The 21912-nt window shown below is 50.7% G+C and overlaps 1 protein-coding gene across 2 annotated transcripts in view; it reads left to right on the top strand.

Annotated features, from left to right (window-relative positions):
• The window catches only part of SRGAP3 (SLIT-ROBO Rho GTPase activating protein 3), a 71752-nt gene that overhangs the window by 14166 nt on the left and 35674 nt on the right, over window positions 1-21912 (top strand). For both annotated transcript variants that reach the window (XM_021542572.2, XM_021542571.2), the window contains exons 2-3: window positions 17513-17705; window positions 20506-20668. In XM_021542572.2, the coding sequence (XP_021398247.1) occupies window positions 17513-17705; window positions 20506-20668 (356 nt within the window). The remainder of the gene's footprint in view (window positions 1-17512; window positions 17706-20505; window positions 20669-21912) is intronic.

Genomic DNA, 21912 nt, shown 5'->3' with positions numbered 1-21912 from the left:
TAACAAAAGATTTTCCATAAGGGTAAGCTAGTCTGGCAATGGGAGTGAGGTAGGACATACCCATTTTACCTCTAGATCTCTGAACGTTCTTTGACCTCTTAGCTCATATTTTTACTACACATTAATGTGGGCTTTTGGTGATGGGATTTTTGCAACTGGTGACTGTTACCATGCTGAAACTGGTATTTGTGTTATAATCCATGGCTTCCCCGATTCTCAGCAGCACCTGGTTCCTGTTAACAGGTTTTTCATAAGAATTTTTCTGAAGTTCATTAGAGACAAGTAACAACCCTTGATTATCCTCTTCTTTCTCCTAGTAGCAGACCATAGTTTAAAGCTGAAAATCTGGGGGCTCTTCTGTTCTCCAGAGAGAACGGAATGTTATGGGGAGTTATGGGGGCTGGTTATGGACAGTCTGGGGCTGTCCTGGAGAGCCCTGCCAGGGGTCATGGGCAGTCTGGGGCTGTCCTGGGGTACACTGCCAGGGGTCATGGGCAGTCTGGGGCTGTCCTGGTGCCCAGGGGTCATGGGCAATCTGGGGCTGTCCTGGAGAGCCCTGCCAGGGGTCATGGGCAGTCTGGGGCTGTCCTGGGGTACACTGCCAGGGGTCATGGGCAGTCTGGGGCTGTCCTGGTGCCCAGTGACTGCTGAGGGGGTGTTGGCTTTGGCCATGTCCCTCACGGCCCCACCATCCAGCATGTGCTGGTGCAGCCAGCTGTGGAGATGCTCCAGAGGAGCCTGGGATTGTAGAGTGCTGTTCACTGGTTTTGTTCACTAGTTTTAAATACAAACAGAGAATTGTATCCCTGTTGATGAATCTTCTTGAAACATAATTATGGCTCTTTATAATGCAGCTGTTCCTTATCTCAGTAAAATGTCCTGGCTGGAGGCAACTTATTGGACATAATTTATGAGCAATGGCATCTTGTGACATTTTTTGGGAGAGGGAGAGAGAAAATAATCCATTAAAATTTACAGTAAAATTTTTAGAATAAACCAAATGAGTTTTAAAAAAGTTCATTTGCTTATAGTTATTAATGAAAGCTGTGGCTAAATTTAGGTGAGTTCTTTACACATTCCTTAGTTTGGACAACTGCTCTGCTTTGTTTTATTCAGTTTCAGCATTCATTTGAATGAAAAGCTCCTAAGTTAAAGGGAGATTTTTTTCACTGAACTAATTCCTCTGAGTTTGCAATTAATCCCTAATAAGAGGCAGTCACCTAATATATAGACATTATTTCTAGGAAATATTAATGTGTAGCCTTCCACCTTTCCACTGAAGTGATTGCAACTTTATTTGTAATTTACATTTTAAAACTTAAAATAAAACTATGCATCTCGAGTTTGATCTTAATAAGTTGTAGCATGTTAGAAATACACAATTATTTGTAAGGACCTTGGATGTTTTGTTCCCTGTGCTTTGCCTTGCAGGCAGTCTGTCCATAGCCTGTGCCCTCCCCAGCTCCAGTGTGCGTTCCTTGATGAGTTCCCTGAAGGCCAGGCTGGGATTTTTCCTGAAAGGGAGTGAGCACAAGGCCATCGTGATGAAGGCTGGAAGCGCTGCTGGGGCTCTGTGTGCTGGGATGGGCGAGGTGTCCCTTCCTCCCCCGGAGAACTCCCGTGTGTGTTGCCCTACAATGTCTGCAGCTGTACCCTTCTTGCAGCAGTGGCTGTGATTTTGGGCTGTTTGCAGGGGGTTGCTCTGGCTCTCTAGCGTGGCAAGGCTGCCCTGTGCTGGGAGGGCAGGAGGGCAGAGACATCCCTTGGCTCACCCAAAAATCTTCCTTCTGGTGTATCTTTGTGTCTTCCTGGCAGAGCAGACATCTTTGGCATATGTTCCTCTAGTCTGTAGATAAAATCCTGCAGTGCTGGAGAGCTGACATCCTCCCTGAGTCGTCTGTTGAGCGATTTGATACTTTTTGCCCAGTACTGAAACTGGATTTTATTTTGCGTGGAGGTGACTCGTTCCTGCGTTTTCCTCAGTGCCTGTGAAACGGGGTTCTCTGAGAAGATGCTTCAGAGAAATCACAGCATTTTTCTGTGAGCCTGGCTGTATCCCAGGTGGAGGAAGCAGCCAGTCTGGCAGTGCTCCAGCTGGAGTGTGGGACTGTGTGTCCAGGGGAGCCGCTGTGTGCTGAGCGTGGTGATGGATCCTGCTGCTGCTCGCGGGGGTTTGGAGACACGGGCAGCACCAGTGAAGTTCAGCAAGGGACGTGCCAAGTCCTGCAAGTCTTTGTTCCCCAAAAGATAGGGAAATAGCCCTTTTAGACTCACTGTATTGTTACAAGTTACATTTCTTAAAGAGCACTCTAATAAAATAATGGTGGGCTGGTCTCTAACTGGATTTGAAATGTTTCTTGTCATTCACTAATGCATTTCCCACCGTGTTGCCAGAATATATGCTGTGACTTTGAGGAGGCAGCAAATGCAGTTGCAGAGAATTCTGAATAGCCATTTATTTTAAGCATGATCTTAGTTCTCACTTGGAGTTTCTTGCCATTGCTGAGAAGGCTTAAACATTTCTCCTTGTTCCTGTGTGCTGTTTAATCCCCTAACCTGTGCTGCAGTGAAGCCATTCAGTTCAGTAGTTCAGTGGAGGTGATACAGGTTGGATGCTGGCCTGGGGCACAGCTGTGGGGCCGGTTCGTGCTGGGGTCTCAGCTGGTTCCTGGCCTGGGGACCGGGAGTGCAGTCACCAGGCTCTGCCTGGCCACCGGTGGGGCACACACTGAGAGGTGATGACAAATACTTACACAACCCTCTGCTTCTGTCCTCTTGTTGGCAAGATCTTAATATCTTTTGTCTTTTTCTTCTTGGTAGTATCTTCCTTCTCTTTTTGTAGTATCCTGTATCTTTATTAATATAGATTCCTACAGAATTTTGCTAAGAGCAGACCAGCCAGTCTTTGGCAAGATGGTGCTTTGGACAAAGAGCAGGAGCTGTGCTTCCATGTGCCTCTTTGCTGGGCAGAGTAACTCTACTCCTGCAGGAAGGACACAGCTGTCCTCCCTGTCCTGCTGTCAGCTCTGTCCCCTTTATCAGGGACCGTCATCGATAGGAACAGTCAGTGCTGATGAAACTTAGCATTTTGTCCTATTTTTGCATTTATTAGCATACACTGATTATTCATAGGAATAATTACCCTTTACCAATTCACATTAATTTAGATGGCTTTTGAAAAGCAATCAAGAAGAGTGGGAATGATAATGCATCAAAGGCATATGGCACAGAAGAAATTGGGTGCATTTTACGTAATGACCATGTCAAGACACTGTCAGCTTTTCCCTTCAGACTGCAGTCATTAGAACCCAGTTTGATGGCTGTGGCTAAAGGCCACAATGTGCTCCCTACCTCAAGTTGATTCATGCTCTTTGTCTTGTTTCTGTATCCCTTCAGACAGGAGCAGCATCATTTTGCGGGGGGACAGCATGAAAACAGACAAAGCCATGTACTAGGTCTTTTCACCATTCCAAAGTGCCTTGCCTGTCCCTGCACAGGTAGGGTTAAATTCTCAAGTGCTTTTATTGTCAAGGAGCACATGAAGCTTGGAGGATACAGCAGATTCTTGCCCGCCCTCAGACACAGGGAAGAGCACTGGAGTCTTCTTCATGGCCAGGGCCGGCGTGTTTCTTTTGCAGGGGAGGCCTTGACAGTACAGTCAGATCTTGGGCGTGTTTAGAGGGTTGCTCACCTCTGCAGGGCTGTGAAGTGTTACTCTGTCCATCATGGTGAGGCTTCTCTGACTTTGAACTAGGCAATGGAGACGAAAATCCGAGTGTCACATGGGACTCATGGCCTAAAATACTGACTGTGTTCTTTTGCTCTGGGTTGCAGATGCTGCTCTGAAAGCCAAATGTGATGTGATGAAGTAAGAGTGCCTTGGTAGACAGAGGTGTGGAGTGAGTAATCCTGAGAGAAGGGCAGGAGAAGGCAGGGTTCAGGTCAGAGGATAGGCTCGGCAGTGGTCACGCACATTTTGGAGGAGGAGAGCAGCAAGCAACACAGGGCTGGTGTTCGTGCTGCTTCAGTGGTTAAAATGTTGTTTTCTCAATTCAGGGAGATAAATTCTGCTGTTTTTCAAATGAGCCTGAAACTGCTCCTGTGCAGATTGGTACCAGTGCTGTTCAGCTGGTGCTGCTTGGCAGGAGCAGCTCCACAGCCCAGTGTGGTTCCAGTCAGTTTTGGCTGCTTGCAGTGAGCACAAGTCATCCCTCGTTGGGAGTGTCTCGCAGGAGGAATGGCTCTCGCACAGAAAACAAACACTACTGAGCTGTGGCAGATATAGCTCCAGGATTATTTTGCTGACATTGTCAGAATTTTCCTAACTGAGACAAACCCTCCATTGAGGAACATTTGCAGGGGGTTGGTTACACACTTCATGTGCAGGGAGGGGTGGGTGTCTGTTCTATTAGTCTGGAATAATGTGTTGTCAGGAGATATGAAACTGGGATGCTGCTCAGGCTGGCTCTGTGGATTCTGCTGCATGTCATTCATGCTCTGTTCCGCATTCCACGTGCATTATTTTCAGCTAAATAAGTGAGCCCCTGAGTTCATCACTGCTTCAGCTTTGTGCTGGCAGATGGGAATGAGAACACACTCTGAATCTGGGTGATAGAGTGGGACTTGTTCCACCAGAGGCTTGTGGTAAAGGGGGAACACAGTTACTGCAGGGTTGGAGACTTCTGTTTATTCCTGGCACTGATGGCAGGATGTAATCATAAAATTGGGAATTCGTGTGAGGAACAGTGACAGCATGCTGCCACCTCTATTTGTTTGAAATTTTCAATCTAAAAGAATCTGTTTACAGCATAAGGAGAAGAGGAAAATACAGTTTTCTACCAGAAGTGCTTCAGTACTTCCTTCGATTTATAAATTATTTGATAAGCATGGATGTGCAATAGCAAAGAATACTTAAAAAGAAAAAGATTGTGAATGTTTTCTTTCACTTTGGGGTCTGAACTCATGAGATTCCCTATCTGGAACCTCAAGAATTCCTTGGACTATGCCATGCTTACCCCTTGGCAGCAGTAGGTGCAATTCCAGGGGGGATTTTAGTCCATAAGGTGCTGTTGAACGTTGGTGGTGAGCCATTCACATGGGCAGGCTTTCTTTGTGCCAAGATGGGCAGAGTTGGTTTTGGGGCAGGGAGGAAACGTGTCTGAGATACACTGCTGTGCACAGGGGTCTGGGCTGGATCCCAAGGGTGCTGAGGGCAACTCCTGCCCCTGTGCACAGAGAGGGAACAGACCCATCCCCACCTTTGCAGCCTGCCTCTTGTCTGCCCACACGCCTGGTTTGCTGTTCTTGCTGGAGGGACGAGGCATTTTACAGTGGGGAGGTTTCGGCTCCAGTTCAGGTCTGCCTGAGTGAAGAGAAGGTGCTAAGCATAGCTCAGAACCACGTAAATGGGCAATTTGATGTGTGGGAGAGAATGAGAATTACACCTGGGGCAAAGAAGGAAAGGCTGACTCTTGGGAGGAGCCCAGGGGGCTCTTAGAGGGTTCACCCGGGTGGGTGGTGAGGGTGTCTTGCAGGCAGAAGGGGTTAGGGGTGCCTCTGAAGGAGCTGGTGAGCTCTCTCTGAGAAAGGAGCCCCTTTGCTGCTGCTCCCGGGGTGGGTGGTACCAGAGGGGGCACAGAGGGAACCCTGCCCTGGAGCGGGGTGGGCAGAGGTGTGGGGGGCATCTGGCGCTGGGCAGCTGCACTTGGACAAGTTCCTGTGCCTGTTCTGCCATTTCAGGGGGTGAGGTTGTGGCTGATGCCTTCAAAATGCAGGGGGGCTAGCACAGAAGAGAGAACACGTGTTTGGAATGCTCCCAGAGTGTAACATACTGCACACGTATTAGGTAGGCTTGGGAAATGATGTTTAAAGTAGCTGAGCCCACAGGCTACTTGGACAAAGCAAATATCAAGACCATTAAGTTCTCCTCTTGCTCAGCTTGACTTGTCCTTGTTGTTAAGGTCATTTCAGTGCATATTCTGATAACTGTGAGGTTTCTGTGTAACAACTTTGTGCTTGAAAATTTTTAAAAATAATCTGGAAAACATTTTGCCAGATTTTTGTCAAGCTGTCAAGTGAGGGCTTTGTTACATGCAGGAGTGATAGAGAAACACTTCTGAAAGTCATTTTTCTTCTTTTTCACTCTTAGGCTGACAAATGAGGAGAAGCAGCTTTTCTGGTCATGCAGGTCAAGCAGAGAAAGGGAGTGGTTCTCAGAGGGACTGCAGGTGTGGTGCTGGGTTGGAGGGGGTTGAGAGCCTGTCAGTCACTGCAGGGAGTGTGCAGGGAGCATCAGTTCCATGTGTTTTTATAAGCCTGTTCCAGTGTCAAACCCTGTCCTGAAAATGTGCTAAAATTGCCCGAGGTTTTGACCCCTTAAGTTGATCCCAGGGCCAAGGAAAGTTCAAGATCTCTTCTCAGAGAATGCAGCATTTCAAAAGGGCATTTTGGGAGAGCTGGGGTAGAACAACTTCCATATGGAATACAGACTCATAAGTAACAAGAGTGCATTAAAAGATGGTGATGTGTGAAAGGCACTGCTGCTGCCTATACCCTCTGTGTATTCATGTATTTATACCAGCCTGTAGCAAATCCTTTGTAACTAATTGCTTGCTTTAATCTCTTTCCAACAAGAGTTAGCGTTGGCAACGTTAGCATGGTGTGGATGGACATCCTAAGGGCCAGGTGGAAGGATACCCAGGGGGAGGGCTGGGGAAGCTGCCCATGAGCTCAGTGTCCTCACCTCAGAGCAGGCATCCTGAGCTGGCTGCCCTGTTATCTCAGCTCTCCTGCCAAACTCCCAGTGTTTCTATCAGATTTAGCCTGGTTCTGTTGCTCTGAACTCCTGAAGTCGGGACAAGGAAGGAAAGTGGAAGGAAGGAAATTCTGGACATCCCCAGCCATCTGCACAGAGGCAGAGGATGTCTCTTCTGTATCAGTCTTGGAAGGACAAGTGTCAAAATTACACACGAGAGTGATAAATGTGACACTGTCAAAACCAAATGTAAAAAGCAGCTCCTAAATAAGCCAGGAGAAGTCGTGAGTCAGCAGAGAGGGTCTATAAAATACCAGAGCTGATGCAGCAGCTGCAGCTGGGGGGCCACCAGGGAAGAAGGGAGTGGAGAGGCTCTGGGATGTACCAGGATCCACATGTGTTTTGAGAAGCTGTCAGAGAGAAGAGAACCAGAACCCGTAATTACAAGGTGCTTTCCAGATGCTTAGTCTAGAGTTAAATGGTTGGTTTTCGTAGGTTCTCCCTTAGATGAAGAAAAAGCCAGAAGTGGTGACTCAGAGCTGTGCTTCCGTGGCAGGGGGAGCTTGTGCAGGTGTATGGACACTTCACCTGCACTGGAGCAGGCACTGCTGCTGCATCTGCATTCCAAGCACTCTGGAGGGAGAGTTCACAGTAAAGAAACCTTTAATTTAACAGTTATGAAACAAAGTCTGTACTAACTGTCTCTGTGGTGTTTTTGGGAGATACAGAAGCAGGGGAGCAGTACCTGCATGCTGCAGGTCAGTGGTGTGCATGGGAGTGGCATGGTAACAGCTGACATTTCAGAAAGATTAAGGGCAAAATCATGTTCTGATGTGCTTTTGCAATTGAAGATTATCTGGTGATAAAGTCATGAGATGTTTATTTGTGGGGAGGTTTGTGTATGTAATTGCTTTCTTTTACACCTTTTACATCTGCAGCTGTGTATTTTTTAAATGAACGGTAGAAACCAGGGGCTGACAGGTTTAATTTTTGATTCCTCTCTACTCTCCCACTCCTGCAGGGCTGTGCCCACTGACATGCTCCCCTCTGCTGTCCCCACTTGCCAGAACGATGCAGTGCTTCTTGTGCTTCCATTTAGTCTTTGTGTTCAGTCCTTAGTTTAGGTAGAAATTCATAGCTTTATTTGGAACAGTCCCCATGTGCCCCCTGCTCTCCCTGCCCTCAGATGGGGTGGCAGTGGCATGGTGAGGGGTGCTGGTGGCTCATTCCATCCTTCTGTCTCCCGTGTGTTCTGCTCAAGTCTGAATTTCAGGTGGGCGGGCAGTTCATTACTCTTTCTGCAGCATTTATGCAGATTGCGGTCTGAGCTTATTTTAGAAGAGCAAAAATCAGGAGCAATTAGCAATCTGCTCAGGAAGGAGCTAGGAAAGAGGCAGACAGCAGCTCTGTGGCATGCAAGGACTGGGCCCTTGCTGGGCTTGGCCAGTGCTGTCCCCATGGCAGCCCAAGGGCTGGTCCATCAGTGTGGCCTCTGGCTGAGCAGCCAGCAGCAGAGCAGAGCTGCTGCAGGAGGGCAGTGCAGGAGTTCTGCTGTGCTGTCGCTGCAAGCTGCAGTCTTGGGGGCACGCAGGGAGATGTGGCAGCAGTGCTGTACACGAGAGGCAGATGTGTCCATAGCCCAGGGCTCACGCGTGGCTACCAAACCCCTCCAGGGGCACGGGCTGTTCCAGTGCATCCCACGGAGCCTCCTCACCCAGAACCCGTGGGCAGCTGAGGTGGGTCAGGCCATGGCACGTGCCAGCTGACCCCGGTGGGGAGATCTGAACAAGGGTTAGGGCTGCCCCTCCATCCCAGTTGACATAAATAACTAATAACTTCATTTGCTCCCCCTGCCAGGCCCACGCGCGACTCCATTTAAGTGACCGCTGTTAACCTGGCTGGTGTCTCAGCCAAGCTGCAAGCCCTGTTCCTTTGCCTTGTGTGAAGGGATGGGAATTCAGTGAACTGGAAAACTCTGCACATCACAGTGGGAGCAGAAGAGAAAGGGGATTTTTAAAAGAAAACAGTGCTTTGACAGAAGGAATGCTGGAATGTTTACATCTGTAGCTTCTCTTCCGTATGTGTGTGACACAAGGCAAGCATGGCAGGAGAGTCCTGCAGCAGCTCTGCATACCAAGGAATTCAAGTGAAATATTTGAGGGATTATTTTCTGGAAGTGATGGACACCTGCAGTGACAGCTGATTTTAGCCAGAGCTGTAGCTGCAGGAGCCCTTTCTGTCCTGATAGTGCTTCAGGAAAAGCTGTGCACGCTGGTGCATATGGATTGCATTTGTCTGCTGGCTCACTTCCCCTGGAGCTGCCCAAGTACCTTTAATGCCCTTTCTTATTTTTGGGTGGGAATTTAACACTCCTGTACTACCCCAGGCTATTTCTGTATTTTCTTTGGTGTTGTTTATCTATAACCATCTGGTTCTGCACCCACTAATAAATGGGATGCTGGGAAAGATGGTGAGAGCAGACAATATGCTTTATGCTGATTTACCCTTCTTTAGAAGGCAGGAGCACAATCACTTTGTACTGAAGAAATGAAGCAAGCGAGGGCGATAATCTCTGCTTTGTGGGTGGCAGCTGCACAACCCAGTGATCCCAATGTAGAACATATTATTAGCCTCAAGCTAAGCTGTCTGCAGTCTGGAACTTGCTCCAGGTCTATAGTAAATGAAGAATTCATGAGGAGGTTGTGACGTATCGGGCTGGATCCTGTCTGGAATGGAAAGCCCTTTGGAGACAGTCTCCCCACAGCTGCTGGATTCTCCATTGCATGTCTGTTACCTTCTGAATATCCATGTGGTCCCTCTGCACTGCAGTAGTGAGGTTCTGCAGGTCTTTCTGCACCCTTAAACACCCCAAGACTGCTGGTGCTGCCTGGGGCTGCATCTGCAGCCCTTGGGGAGGGCTGTGCGGGTCCTTGGGAAGGTGAAATTCCCTATGTTTATGCTTCCTGTCTGCAAGGTCCAGGCTGGCTGCATCTGGTGACAGATGATGTACTTCCACTGGTCACGGCACAGCTTTCCCCTGCTATTCAAATACTGTGCTTTCTCTGGAAAGGAGTGAGGAGCAGTGTCAGCCTTGGCCTGACATTTTGCTGCTCTCTGAGGCAGAGGCTCTGAAGGAAGCAGCCCTGTGGGTTCCCTGGCAGCCGCTGAGGCTTTCCTGGTCAGGGCTGGTGAAGGCAGTGAGCAGAGCATCTGCACTTGCCTTTGGCCGGGTCCTTCGTGCTGAAATTGAAAAAGCACGGTGGAGATAGTTAGCCAAGAGGAAGAACAGCATTTCTGGGTGATGAGGACATGCTCCAAGGGAAGCATGGCCAGGCTCCAGGAATGTTCAGGGGGTTTTGGTCAGGGGCACAGCGTGAAGCTGGCTGTGCTAGGTACAGGCCTCGGGGAGCCGGTTGCCTGGGATATTCTTAGGAACATTAAATCAAACAAATAAAAAAAATTGGGCAAGTGCTACTGTTGGACTTGCCGATTCCTACAGGTTCCTCAGTTTGAGTCCACTGCTTTGGAATTTGTTTTTCTTGTAGTTTTCTGTGTCCATTCAGACTGGGAGCAGTTTGGCTTTGAAAGGAAGTTCAGGCCCATCTCCACTGCAGAAAAGCACAGTGGGAAACAGCAATGGCAGCAATGCCCAAGGAAAGACTTGTTTTATCCTATCTGTAAAATTGGGTTGTAATCCATCCCTCTTTCTTGAAGATGTTGAGGATTATAGGATGCTTTGAGATGTGAGATGAAAAGTTCTTAAAAGGAATTATCCTATATTTTTAATGCATATGAAGTATTACTCTGGAAGAGAATTGGTTCAGTGGGTCCATGAATACACAGATTTTTCAGGCCAGAAGGCACTGCTGGGTAATCTGATCTGACTTGAGTGTATAATATTTGATCCTGTTAGGGCTGTACAGAAGTTGGGGAGCTTGCACAGATACAAGGGGCTGGCTCTAGGAACTGTCTGCAAAGCTCGCTCTCTTAATGATCTGTGAAATCTTTCCATGCCTGGATTAAGGAATGTGAGGTGCTGAAGTGAACCGTTTAATGATCTTCTCCTTTATTCCGTCTCAGTGGCTCAGGGCAGGATTCGCATTCTTGTTCAGCTCTTTCTTTTCCAGTTTGAATGCATTCTCCTTTGCATCTGAATAGCCGCAAGCTCGGTTACACCACGTCAGGCTCTCGGCTCTCGCCGGCGATCCGGAGCCTCCCGTGCGGACCCCAGCGGGGTCTGGAGCTGCGGCCGCTGCGCAGGGGGCAGTCCGAAGGGCTGTTTTCTCTGGGCAAAAAGACACCATCTGCTTTTGTGGAGCTTCCTTTGCTCGTCTTAAATCGTGAGCAAATACAAGGGATCTGTTTGGTTCTTTCTTTCTAATGCTTTTTTGCATCCCTTGTATTCCTAACAGGCAAAACCAGAGGAGGCACAAACCCAGCAAGGGCAGCTGCTCCACCTTCCCACTCCGGTTCCTTGGGAAGGGGACAGAGCTCCCGTGGGCAGAAATGCTGGCTGTGGGGCACGAGGGCTTCCCCAAAAGACACAGGCAGCAAGCAGGGGAGTGCCAGGAATCTTGGAATGGCTTCTTTAATGTAACACCAAAAACCCCAAAGCAAACAAACAAACCGAAATTCAAGCTCCAGACAACAAAACTAACCCAAACATCCTCCGAGTCTTTTTTAATGAGCATTTCTGGGCTCTCACTCCACCTTCAGTCCTGTAAATTCTCCTTCCCATTGATCAGCACGATCAGTGCAGGGCCGCATAGCCAGGCAACCGGATGTGGGGACAGTAAATGAGATTTACTCCCTGGGTGCTGCTCGCAGTCAGACAAAAGTGGCAGCAGATGTGACCAGTTCAGGCCGTGAATTACAAGTGGACAAGTCTCTGTTCCCAAGGAAACGTGGAGGTGCTGGGGCTGAGGGAAAAGGAGCAGGAGATGCTGCAGGCCAGGCCAGCGGCGTTGCCCACGCCAGCCCTCGGGCTGGGGCTGGGGTCGGGGTCCCTGTGCAGGGTCCCTGTGCCATGGCCCGGCCAGGCCAGGCACAGGGCTCCTGCTGACCCAAGTGCAGCAGGCAAGGATTGAGTGCAGCAGAGGGCTGGAGAGGCTCTGGAGCTGTCGGTGCTGGAGGATGTGGTGTGGAGCGGTGCCAGCCTGTGCCCACCGTGGTCCTGTGCCTGGCACCTCTGGCAGGGGCCATGGGGAGGTCCAGGTGGGGCACTGCCAGCGGGGCCCGCAGTGCTCCTGGCTGTGCTCTGTGCCAGGCAGGAGAAAACATGAAAAGATGCACTTCTGATGCCTAAATTTAGCCCCCAAAGCTTGTGTGGTCCCAGCGGTGACGCCTGTGGTAAACCACAACTCCGAAGTGAGGATCAGCCCCATTTCCAGCGTCTGACAGGGACGTGGGTCAATACCTGCTGCCAGGCTCCAGCTCTGCTCGTGCCTCTTCACAGAGAGAGGCAGGCACAAGAACCACTTTGGGTCAGTCTGGCTCATTTCTGTGACTGGTGCAGAGTGAACAAACCAGCTCCCTTGCCAAGTGAGGATTTCTTCTGCAAGCAGGTTTGCTTTCTCCTTAGTGTCAGAGAGGAAGGACCATGGCATCCCTGGGCAACATTATCCATGAGATGAGAGAGAACTTGGAGAGCAGCTGACCAGCTGTTCCCAGAGCCAGGAAAGTGGGGTTGGCATTGGTGCCTGATCTGGGTGCCCTCTGGCCAGCTCTCCCCATCTGGCACACATGATGTGTGGTCTGAAGTGCAGTTCCTGTTCTTAAATTGGACATAATTGCAACACACCATTATATCTGTTCTCACTCTTGATCTTGGGAAGTTTGGCCCTGAGGCTCAGCTGGAGGTAACAGTAACCACTGTTTGGATTCCTTTGGTTGGTTTTTGGATCCTTGTGTCCCAGGAGCAGGGGCTGTTGTGCAGGCAGTGCTGCCTGGGAAGGGAGCTGGGTGCCCTGCTTCACCCAAAACACTTGTTCCCTGCTGCCTCCTCACGAGCCGGGCTGGCTGCTTTCGGGTCTGCATTCAGAGACAGTTTTTGAGGGAAAGCTGCTGTCAGTAGTTCCTGTGGATTTAGAGTATTAAAGTATTTGAAAAATGCCACCGCCTTGGCAGCAGGAGTGGCCACCATCGTGTGCAAGGACAGGAGAGGGAAGGGGACCGTGTGAGGAACAGCATGTGGGATCTGCTGCTGCTGTGCCTGTCCGTGGCAGAGCTTTGCCACCTTGTTCTTGTGCTTGCTTAGCTTATTACTAATCATTTCAAGGCTGATATCAGCATGATATTTGTTCTTGGACATTGAGGGGCTGCTGTCATCTTCCTTTGCCCTTTGCATTAAGTGAGGGGCTGCTCCAGGGCAGGGGTTTCCCAGGAGAGAAGTCACTGGGTTCAAGATACGTTATCTTACACTTTCACTTACCTTCTGAGTGATTGCAGTTGTTGCCTCACAGCCCAGCAAGTTGCAGTGTGGGGGCTTGATGTGAGTACAAGGGAAAACTGGGGCAAAAATCTGAAAAGTCCCAGTGCCACAGGAGTTGTTTTCATACTGGAGAGAAGTGTTTTCCTTTCTCTCTCTTTTTTTTTTTTTTTTTTTTTTTGTTTAAACCAGGAACACTCATTTCAGATAAAAGACTTGTCCTGTGCTTTGTTTTACCAGGATCTGTATCTCTTGTCTTTGTCTAGGCAGTGGTGTTAGGAATCGAAGGGAAGGAAGGAGAGGGGAGGCTTGGGCAGCTCTGGCTGTTTGCTTTCACTGCAGGTCCCCTCTGGGGAGGCTTGGGCAGCTCTGGCTGTTTGCTTTCACTGCAGGTTCCCTCTGGGGAGGCTTGGGCAGCTCTGGCTGTTTGCTTTCACTGCAGGTTCCCTCTGGGGAGGCTTGGGCAGCTCTGGCTGTTTGCTTTCACTGCAGGTTCCCTCTGGGGAGGCTTGGGCAGCTCTGGCTGTTTGCTTTCACTGCAGGTTCCCTCTGGGGAGGCTTGGGCAGCTCTGGCTGTTTGCTTTCACTGCGGGTCCCTCTGGCAGCTCCAGGGGCACAGTGATGGAGGCACCCCTGGCGTTTCTGTCTGCGGATGCTCCGGGCTGTGGGCCTGCAGCTCCTTGGCTGTTCAGGCTTTGTGCTGTCACTGCTGGGACCCGAGAAAGCCTCTCCTGGCTGCAGCCCTCGCAGGAAGGTGGATGTCCTCTGGCAGCCCCTCCCTTGCATCCAGCCCTGTGTCAGGAAAGCAGTGCCAGAGGCGCCGGCAGCGGGAGCGTCCCACGGACACGCGTGGGCTCCCAGAGCTGCCCTGCCACGTGCCCTGCCTGGGAGCGAGCCTGGCTCCTGGCACCTCACAGAGCCCGGCCGCTCCTGGGGCTGTGCTGGCATCACCTGCCCGCAGCTGGGCTTCTCCAGCCGGAACAGCTGCCTGGTGTTCCGTGATGGATCTGGGCTCCAGCTGCATTAGCTTTGTGTGTGTGAGAGCAGTCCCTGGGGAAACGGTGCGTGCTGGTCAAACGTGGGATGACAGAGCTCTGGAAAATACATCCGAGGTATTTCTGTTGTGAAGAGGGCTGAAGCGGGCATAAAAACAATTGAGAGTCAAATGGCCTTGTTAGTGTATTCTGTATTTGCGTAAGAATTGGATCCTCCCTGAGTCCAGCTTGCTGTGCTATATTTGCAATGGACTATTGGGTCTCATCCCAGTTGTGAGAAAATAATGGCTTTTGTTGCCAAGCATATTTTCTCACTTGTCACAAATCAGTGGGGTGAAGCATATGCTAGAGGAGCGGTGTGCCAGGCTGCCCGGCTGGAGGATCCCTGGCAGCGCTGTTGTCCGGGTGGACAGTTCAGGTAGTTCAGCAGCCCTGGCCCAGCCGGGCTGGGTGGCTGCGGTGGGGCTGTGTGCTGGCACTTGGCAGCAGGGCTTTGTCTGCTCCCCGCGGCACGAGGGCTCCGCAGCTCTGTCCCAGCGTTGCTGGAGAAACCTCTGCTTTTGTCTGTCCCTGTCTGAGCAGCCGGAGCGGGCTCTGGCCTGGTGGTACTGTGCCAAAACCCACACCTCCTGCAGGAGGAGGAGCAGGGTGCTCTGCTCTGCAGCTGCTGGGCAGGCTGTGCTGGCTGAGCACTCCTGGCTCCCATGGCCTCTCCTGTTCACTGCAGGCTCCAGCCTCTGCAAGTCTGAACTGCCCAGGATTTTCCGCTGCCTGTTTGGCACCAGTGTTGGCCCGTGTAGAGTTGGGTTTATTTAATAACCCATCCCGAACTTCCCACGTGTTGCCTGTCCATGAACTCTGCAGGATATCCATCCTGCTGTCCTTCGGCTGGGGGTGGCTCCCGTGGTGGCTCATGCCAGGTGAGGAGCCAAAGGAAAAGTTTTGGAGTTCGGTGATGAAGAGAAGATTATCTACCATGGAAAGCATAATTGGCAGTTGGTTGAAGGTTGGAATTCCAGGCCTGTGAATCCCCCCACAGCGGACAGGATGGATGTAGCATGGCTGCAAGCAGTGCAGGAGCTGTCAGAGCTGTCCTGGGAGTGCTGACTCCCAGGGACCCTTGGAGTACTGAGCCATGTCCTTCTCTCTGCTGCCCCATCTGTCTTTGCACTGGTGATGCCAGCAGCTTTGCATTCTGTTTTCTACACAAACCCTTCCCATTTAGCATGCAGCAGCAGTCCCTGGGTCAGTGCCCGTCCCCACTGTTGGTGTGATGGCTTGTCACTCTGTGGCTTTAGGGTCATGGCTGGCAGCTCCCTGTGCCCACAGAGCCTGTCCTTTGCCTCTAGTGCTGGGCTGGCACTGCCCTGGCTGAACTCCTGCAAGGAAACATAGAAGTGTCAAATCAACATGTTACAGGCATGGGAAAAACAAAGAAATTCTGTTGATAAAGGTCAAAGTGTGCCAGGGACAGAGAAAGCTGTGCTCTAGCAAACTGGGAACAGAGAGAATAAAGACTGAGGCACTGATACCAGTTGTTGTGAAATTGTGTTTGCAATTTAGCATCCTTTCCTGCATTCTTTTAGCAGAGAATTTAACTTTTAAAGGTATCTCTAGCATTCTCATTGGAGTGGGAGTCCTTCATTTTGGGGTTTCTGCAGCTTGTTGTGAGTGATGTCTGTATGTCTGTGTGCAGCAGATGCCCAGAGTCCCAGAGAAACCCCTGTACCCCAGTCTGGGCAGAGGCAGCAGCTGTGCTGAGCACCCCTGCTCTGCCTCACCATCCTCCTCTGCCAGAGGCCTTGGCTTCTCACCAGTGTCAGCTGAGCAAAGTGAGAAAAACAGACCTACTTACAAACCTTAGGGAAAGGCCAAGGACATCTTGTGTGTTATAGATTGCTTATACAGCTATTAGGAGCATCAAAGAGGCCATTTCTGTAGGTGAACTAAATTGGGCACAAGTGCTGTGGCTGGTGTGGGCACTGGCATGAGGGGAGGAAAGTGACGGGTCTCGAGGTGAGCAGATGCAGGAGCTGCCTCACCTCAGCCGTGCCCACCTGCCCCATGCCAGGGCAGTGTGATGGTGGGCAGCTGGGGGCTGCTGTCCCCTGCCCGAGGGCTCTGGGAGCAGGGAGCAGCACATGGACCTGCTCCATCAGCCGACCCCTGCCATTCCAGCTCCTCTGAGCCTGCAGCTGCCCCCGCAGCCCAATTGTTCTCATTTGAATGCATTTTCCTATGGTCTCGTCTCATTTTCCCTCTCCCCTCAGTTCTGCACTCCTGCCGGGCTCTGTCCCTCTGGGCAGAGCTCAGCTGCAGCTCCAGGAAGAGCGAGCAGTCCCTGCACAGCCCAGGTGCACTTCACCGAGCTGCAGAAGCCCTGCCTGGGGCTGGCAAGAGTTGGGGAGGTGTATTTCCACCACATCCTGGGCCACAGGTCTGTGCTGCTTCTCCTGCAGACAGGCAAGGGGTCTGGCTGTGCCGGTGAGCAGCGCTGCCTTCCCCACTGCCTGCCTGTTGATCAGAATCCCCTGTGTGGGGCATTTGCAGCCCAGGTGGTGGTTCTGGCAGTGCCAGGGCAGGGCCAGCACTGGAGAGCAGCTCTCTCTGCTGTTCCTGCAGCGCCTGTTCCCTGCAGGACACTGCAGGACACACAGTGAGCCCATCCCCATGCTCCACATGCACCTCCAGGCACTGCTGAGCCCACCTTCGGGAGGGTCACAGGGGGCTGCGGTGTGTCTGTCCTGCTGTCTGAACGTCCTCAGGGAAAGAAAATAAACATGGAGCAGGTGAAACCTTTGGTGGTTTTGAGCTGGGATTTTGGAGGGTGTGAAAGGCTTTTTAAGCCTTTGAGCCAAAACTGGATTGGATTTGTTGTTAAACCTGGCAGTGCAGGAGGATGGGGTGAGAGAAGGGTGCATGGCAGTGCCATCTTCCTTAAGGTCAGTGCTGGCCATCTTGAAGGTATTCATATGGACATTTATCAATAAATAAAATGTTAGTTTATATGAGAACACTGTGCGAGTTCATGTAGTACCAGATAGATAGAAGTATGGTTTCAAAAGGCAGTTGAAAACTCTGAGGTTGGTCTCAGTGTTGCAAGACCATTTGTTTTGACACAGAATAAGGTTTAATGGGAGGCTGGTAGGTGGCTCTGTTCTGCTGTCTGTCAGGAAGCAGATCCTTTGGCCTTACTGAGCCCTGAATTCACCCCAGGGCTTGGAGGGAGCTCCAGCAGAGCTGTGCTGTTTGCTCTGGGGCGAGGGAGGAGAACCTTCCTGGGCAGTGTCTGTAGCTGATGTCCTCTGTTCTTCCTGCTGTCCTGTGTGTCTGCAGAAATCCGAACGCAGCTGGTGGAGCAGTTCAAATGCCTGGAGCAGCAGTCGGAGTCGCGCCTGCAGCTGCTGCAGGACCTGCAGGAGTTCTTCCGCAGGAAGGCCGAGATCGAGCTGGAGTACTCACGCAGCCTGGAGAAGCTGGCTGAGCGCTTCTCCTCCAAGATCCGCAGCTCCAGAGAGCACCAGTTCAAGTAAGTGGGTGTTCCCAGGGGCAGAGTGGTGCAAAAGGATGGGCAGAGGCTGCTGTGAGCACTGGAGGCTGGTCCTAAAGCAGAGTAGAGTCCATCAGGTCAGCGGTGAGCTCGTCTGTCTCATCCCTGCGCGGGGCACACGAGGAACTGGACCTGTGTCTTTCCAGGACTTCCACCACAGCATCACTGACCTGTGCTGAGTGAGTTACATTTACTGAGCACTTCTTGAGCAATACAATAAAAACAGGAATTGGGGACTAGGAAGGAGTCAAACCCCTTGGTTGTTTGAAGGGTCTTGAATTCAGCTACTGATTGCATTGTGCAAATAGTGGTGGGCCTGATCTATAGCCCTGGTTTTTGTGTGTAGCCCAGTCATCAGCTGTCGAGGTGCTGTGTACTTCCTGCAGGCTCACTGGCAGGCTCAGAGTTGGAAGCAGTTTCTGGAAATGGAGTTTACTGCACTTTACTTGCAATAAAATATATGCTTTTTCTGTGCTTAGCTGTATGGTGTTGGAGGGAGGCAGATCCTTAGTGGAAATATTGTGAAACAAAGATTTGAAGTAGGAAATATGAACTGAGTCCTGGGATTGTGTGAGAATCAAACCAGTGATGCAATTGTGAAATCCATGAATATGTAAATATGTGTTTTCAAAAGCATCTTCTTTTCAGTTTAACCACACTTGTGAGCTCTAAACCCAAAAACAACTGGAAGAAATAGAAGCAAAACAACCTTGACTCAGAATTTAATTTAGGAGGTGACTGCTGTGTGGTGAGAGTGCTGGCTTGTGCCATCCTGCTGGCACAAGGCCCCATGGAGGCCACTGGCCATTGGAGCGGGCGCTGGTCCCTGCTCCCCGAGTGTGCCAGGCCAGAGGAGTCTGGCTGGGCTCTGCAGGGCCACGCCTGGTGCTCGTGCTGGGGTGGGCAGCTGCTGTGGGTTGTTGTGTCCCCAGCCACAGCCGGCTCTCCTGGCGGTGGCGGGGCCATGGGCAGCATGAGTGGTGCAGGGGCTGTGCCCTGTGCCTGGCAGGATGTGTGCCCTGGCCCTGGAAGGGGATGTGCCCAGCAGGATGTGTGCCCTGTGCCCAGCAGGATGTGTGCCCTGGCCCTGGCAGGGATTGTGCCCAGCAGGATGTGTGCCTCATGCTCAGCAGGAGCTGTGCCTGGCAGGATGTGTGTCCTGTGCCCAGCACAATCCATGCCCAGGGACCATGTGGCAGCACCAGCAGCATGGAGCCAGGTGCTGGTCCTGGCTGCTCTCCTTGCAGCACCTGAGCCCGAGCTCGGCACCTTTGCCTCCCTGGGCCATAGTGTTTTTGCCTGTCTCTTCTGCCAGCGGTCTCTGAAAGTCTCTCAGCTGGAATTGTGCCTTCCAGATAAAACTCACGTCCTTCTGTTCAGTGGCCAAAACTGCAGCTGCTGTTGAGTGCCTTTCACAGAGAGCCTGGTTTTTGCCTTCTTGCTGCCCTTCTCCTTGCCAGCCCCAGGCTCTTCACAGTCTGTTTCTTCCTCTAACCCCTGGTGATTTTTTTTCCTGTTTCAGCTGCAAAAGCAGTGATTTTTGATGTTAAATTACCTAATCCTATTTATTCCATATTACTAAATCCCATTTAATCTGTTTACTCGGTCTCTCTGGTGTGAGGCTTTACTGCTGTCTTATGCCAAGCTCTGCTGATGATGAGTTGCTATTCAGATCCTCTCAGTCCTTTTGGCCTCTGGCTGTTGGGGTTGGTTGTGTGGTGCTGGGTGCTGTACTGTGCACCAAGGAATTGAAGGAATTGGCCAGTAAGGAGCTCTGGTTCAGAGATGGAGCCCACAGAGGTTCTGGGGATGTCTGGCCTCACCCATTAGCTCAGAGCAGTATTAGGACTTTGCACTGCTTACAATTCTAGAAGCTGCTGCTGTGCAGTGTCCACAGGTGACGAGTGGTTCTCCACTGTTCTAAAGGACCTGGGCACAAGTGCTGGTGTTGGTGGTGTTAATCAGGTCAGCTTGATTTCACTTGTCTCTTGCTGAGTCCTCACTATCCATTCCATGTCCAGAGACTCCCTTAATTCATTTTTATCTTCCAGACTGCTCTGTACCTGCCCTTACCAGGCTCATCTGCACCACTTCCCCAGCTGCTCATGTGTGTCATTATTCTGATGAGGCTGTGACACTCTCAAGAGTCATGGTGCCTTCCGTGCTCCTTTGTCCTGTGTAGCTGTGTGCAGCTGTGCCCAGCCACGGGCTCATCACGGTGTCTGCAGGCAGTTGTTCTGTCTGTGGAGCCACAGGCTTGTCCCGGTGTCTGCGGGCAGTTATTCTGTCTGTGTGTGCATGCAGGGGGGTCTGCATCTCCACACTGTCCTCTGCAGCATACCTGAGTGTGTTCATGTTGTGCACAGACTCTCTTAGGTAATGTTGGATGCAGAACCCTTTCAGGAGCACTTCTTAGTGCACTAAAACCAGCACAGTGTCTTGGGTGGAGAAGGGCCCTTCTGCAGCAGAGTGACAGCCGTATTCGTGCTGCAAGTGGAAAGAATGAGCAAAACTCTCTCCCTTTCCAGAGAGGTATCTTCTGTGCCTTCTTCCAGAGCACCCAGTTTGGGAAGGGGCTGGCTGGGGGCCTGGTGTGGTACAGGTGCTTGTGTGCCCCTGGACAGCAGTGCTGGTACAGGTGGAAGAAGAGATCACGCCCTGAATCCCAGTGACTGTGGGCTCAGGGGGAGAAATGCCCTGACAGCGTTCATTTGGAAATGTGTGCCTTTTTGAGGTGTTCACCTGACCTTTTTAATTTTTCTTTTCCACAATTCTCTAGGAAAGATCAGCACCTCCTGTCCCCTGTGAACTGCTGGTACCTGGTTCTGACGCAGACCCGTCGGGAGAGCCGAGACCACGCCACCCTGAATGACATCTTCATGAACAATGTCATCGTCCGGCTGTCGCAGATCAGCGAGGATGTCATTAGGCTCTTCAAAAAGGTAACCTGCACGGCCTTGCTTCATTTTAGTCAAAAACAGAGCTGTCATAAACATTGCAGAGCAAATCTTGCAAGGGACTATCACTAAAAGCCTTTCCAGGTAGTATTTATCCTAGAGTTTTAAAGAAACCGAGATCTAGACCTGTCAAGTCTAGAGTGTGAGGTGTGACCTGGTGCTCAAAGTGTCAGTGCCAGAGAAATGAGAGGTGGAAACAGGCTGACTTTTTTTCAAGACTCTTTGGAGGGCTTCAGAGCACAGGTCAGAACAGGCTTGTTGGGTGGAACCTTGCTCAGGAGCAGGATGACAGCTGTGGGCAGGTACAAGAAAGGAGTCACTGTGCTTCCTGAAGGCAGGAGTCATGCCTCAGAAATTCGGTGCAGGTATTTCCAGGAGCCAGAGATCATGTCATTAGCTGGTTGTAGGGCCTTCACTGGAAAAGGGCCTTAGCTGAAATTCTTGAAGAGCTGTAGTGGGGGCTCTGTAGCCTTGTTTTCCTCAGGGGCAGCTGGGGACTGTAGTGAGGGAGCAGGGTGAGCCACAGGGCACCTCCTCTCCAACAGGAGAAGGCTCACAATCAGGGCTTATCTTGAAATTTCAGCCTGATTAGAGAATAAATTTCATGTGATATTTTTATGGCCAGTTTCCTCTAGTTTATAGATCTGACCTAGAAATGAAACTGCAAGGTCGGGTTTGTGTTGGCTGATTTGGTATGGGATATCATCCCTTTTCCTGTTCTCCTGCCCTCCAGAAATGGGGATACTTGGTAGATGTTGGTTAATCCAGTTTTGTCTCAAAATGTTCCTCCCATTTGCATTTTTTCTGAACTGGTTTTTGAGATTTATATTTAAACCGTGTTTCTGCTTTCCCTACCCATATCTGTGGATGCTGTGTCTCATTTGCAAACACGGGACAAATTCAGCCAGCTTGCAAACAAGGACATATATTGAGTGTTTTGAGTCTTCTCCTGTTGTATGTCAATCCTCAGCCAGGGGATGGTGAAGTATTTCATCCATTCAGCAGAATTATTTCTTTGTGTTTGGTGTTCTTCCATCTCCCCTCATTTTTGAATTTAAATTTTAACTTCTAAGGCTCAGCAGTTAAATTCAATAGAAATGGTTGCTCCTTGTTTCTCCCTGCTCCATCTCCTGCCAGGAGAGCTGGTGTGACTCTGCAGCCTGCCAGAGCCAGCACCTGCTTTGCATCCAGAGGAACCTTTGCAGCTGTGGGCATCTGTGATTTCACTG

This window comes from Lonchura striata, chromosome 12 (genome assembly GCF_046129695.1).
Source record: "Lonchura striata isolate bLonStr1 chromosome 12, bLonStr1.mat, whole genome shotgun sequence".
Taxonomy (NCBI): Eukaryota; Metazoa; Chordata; class Aves; order Passeriformes; family Estrildidae; genus Lonchura; species Lonchura striata.
This window is presented reverse-complemented; position numbering and strand designations above follow the sequence as displayed.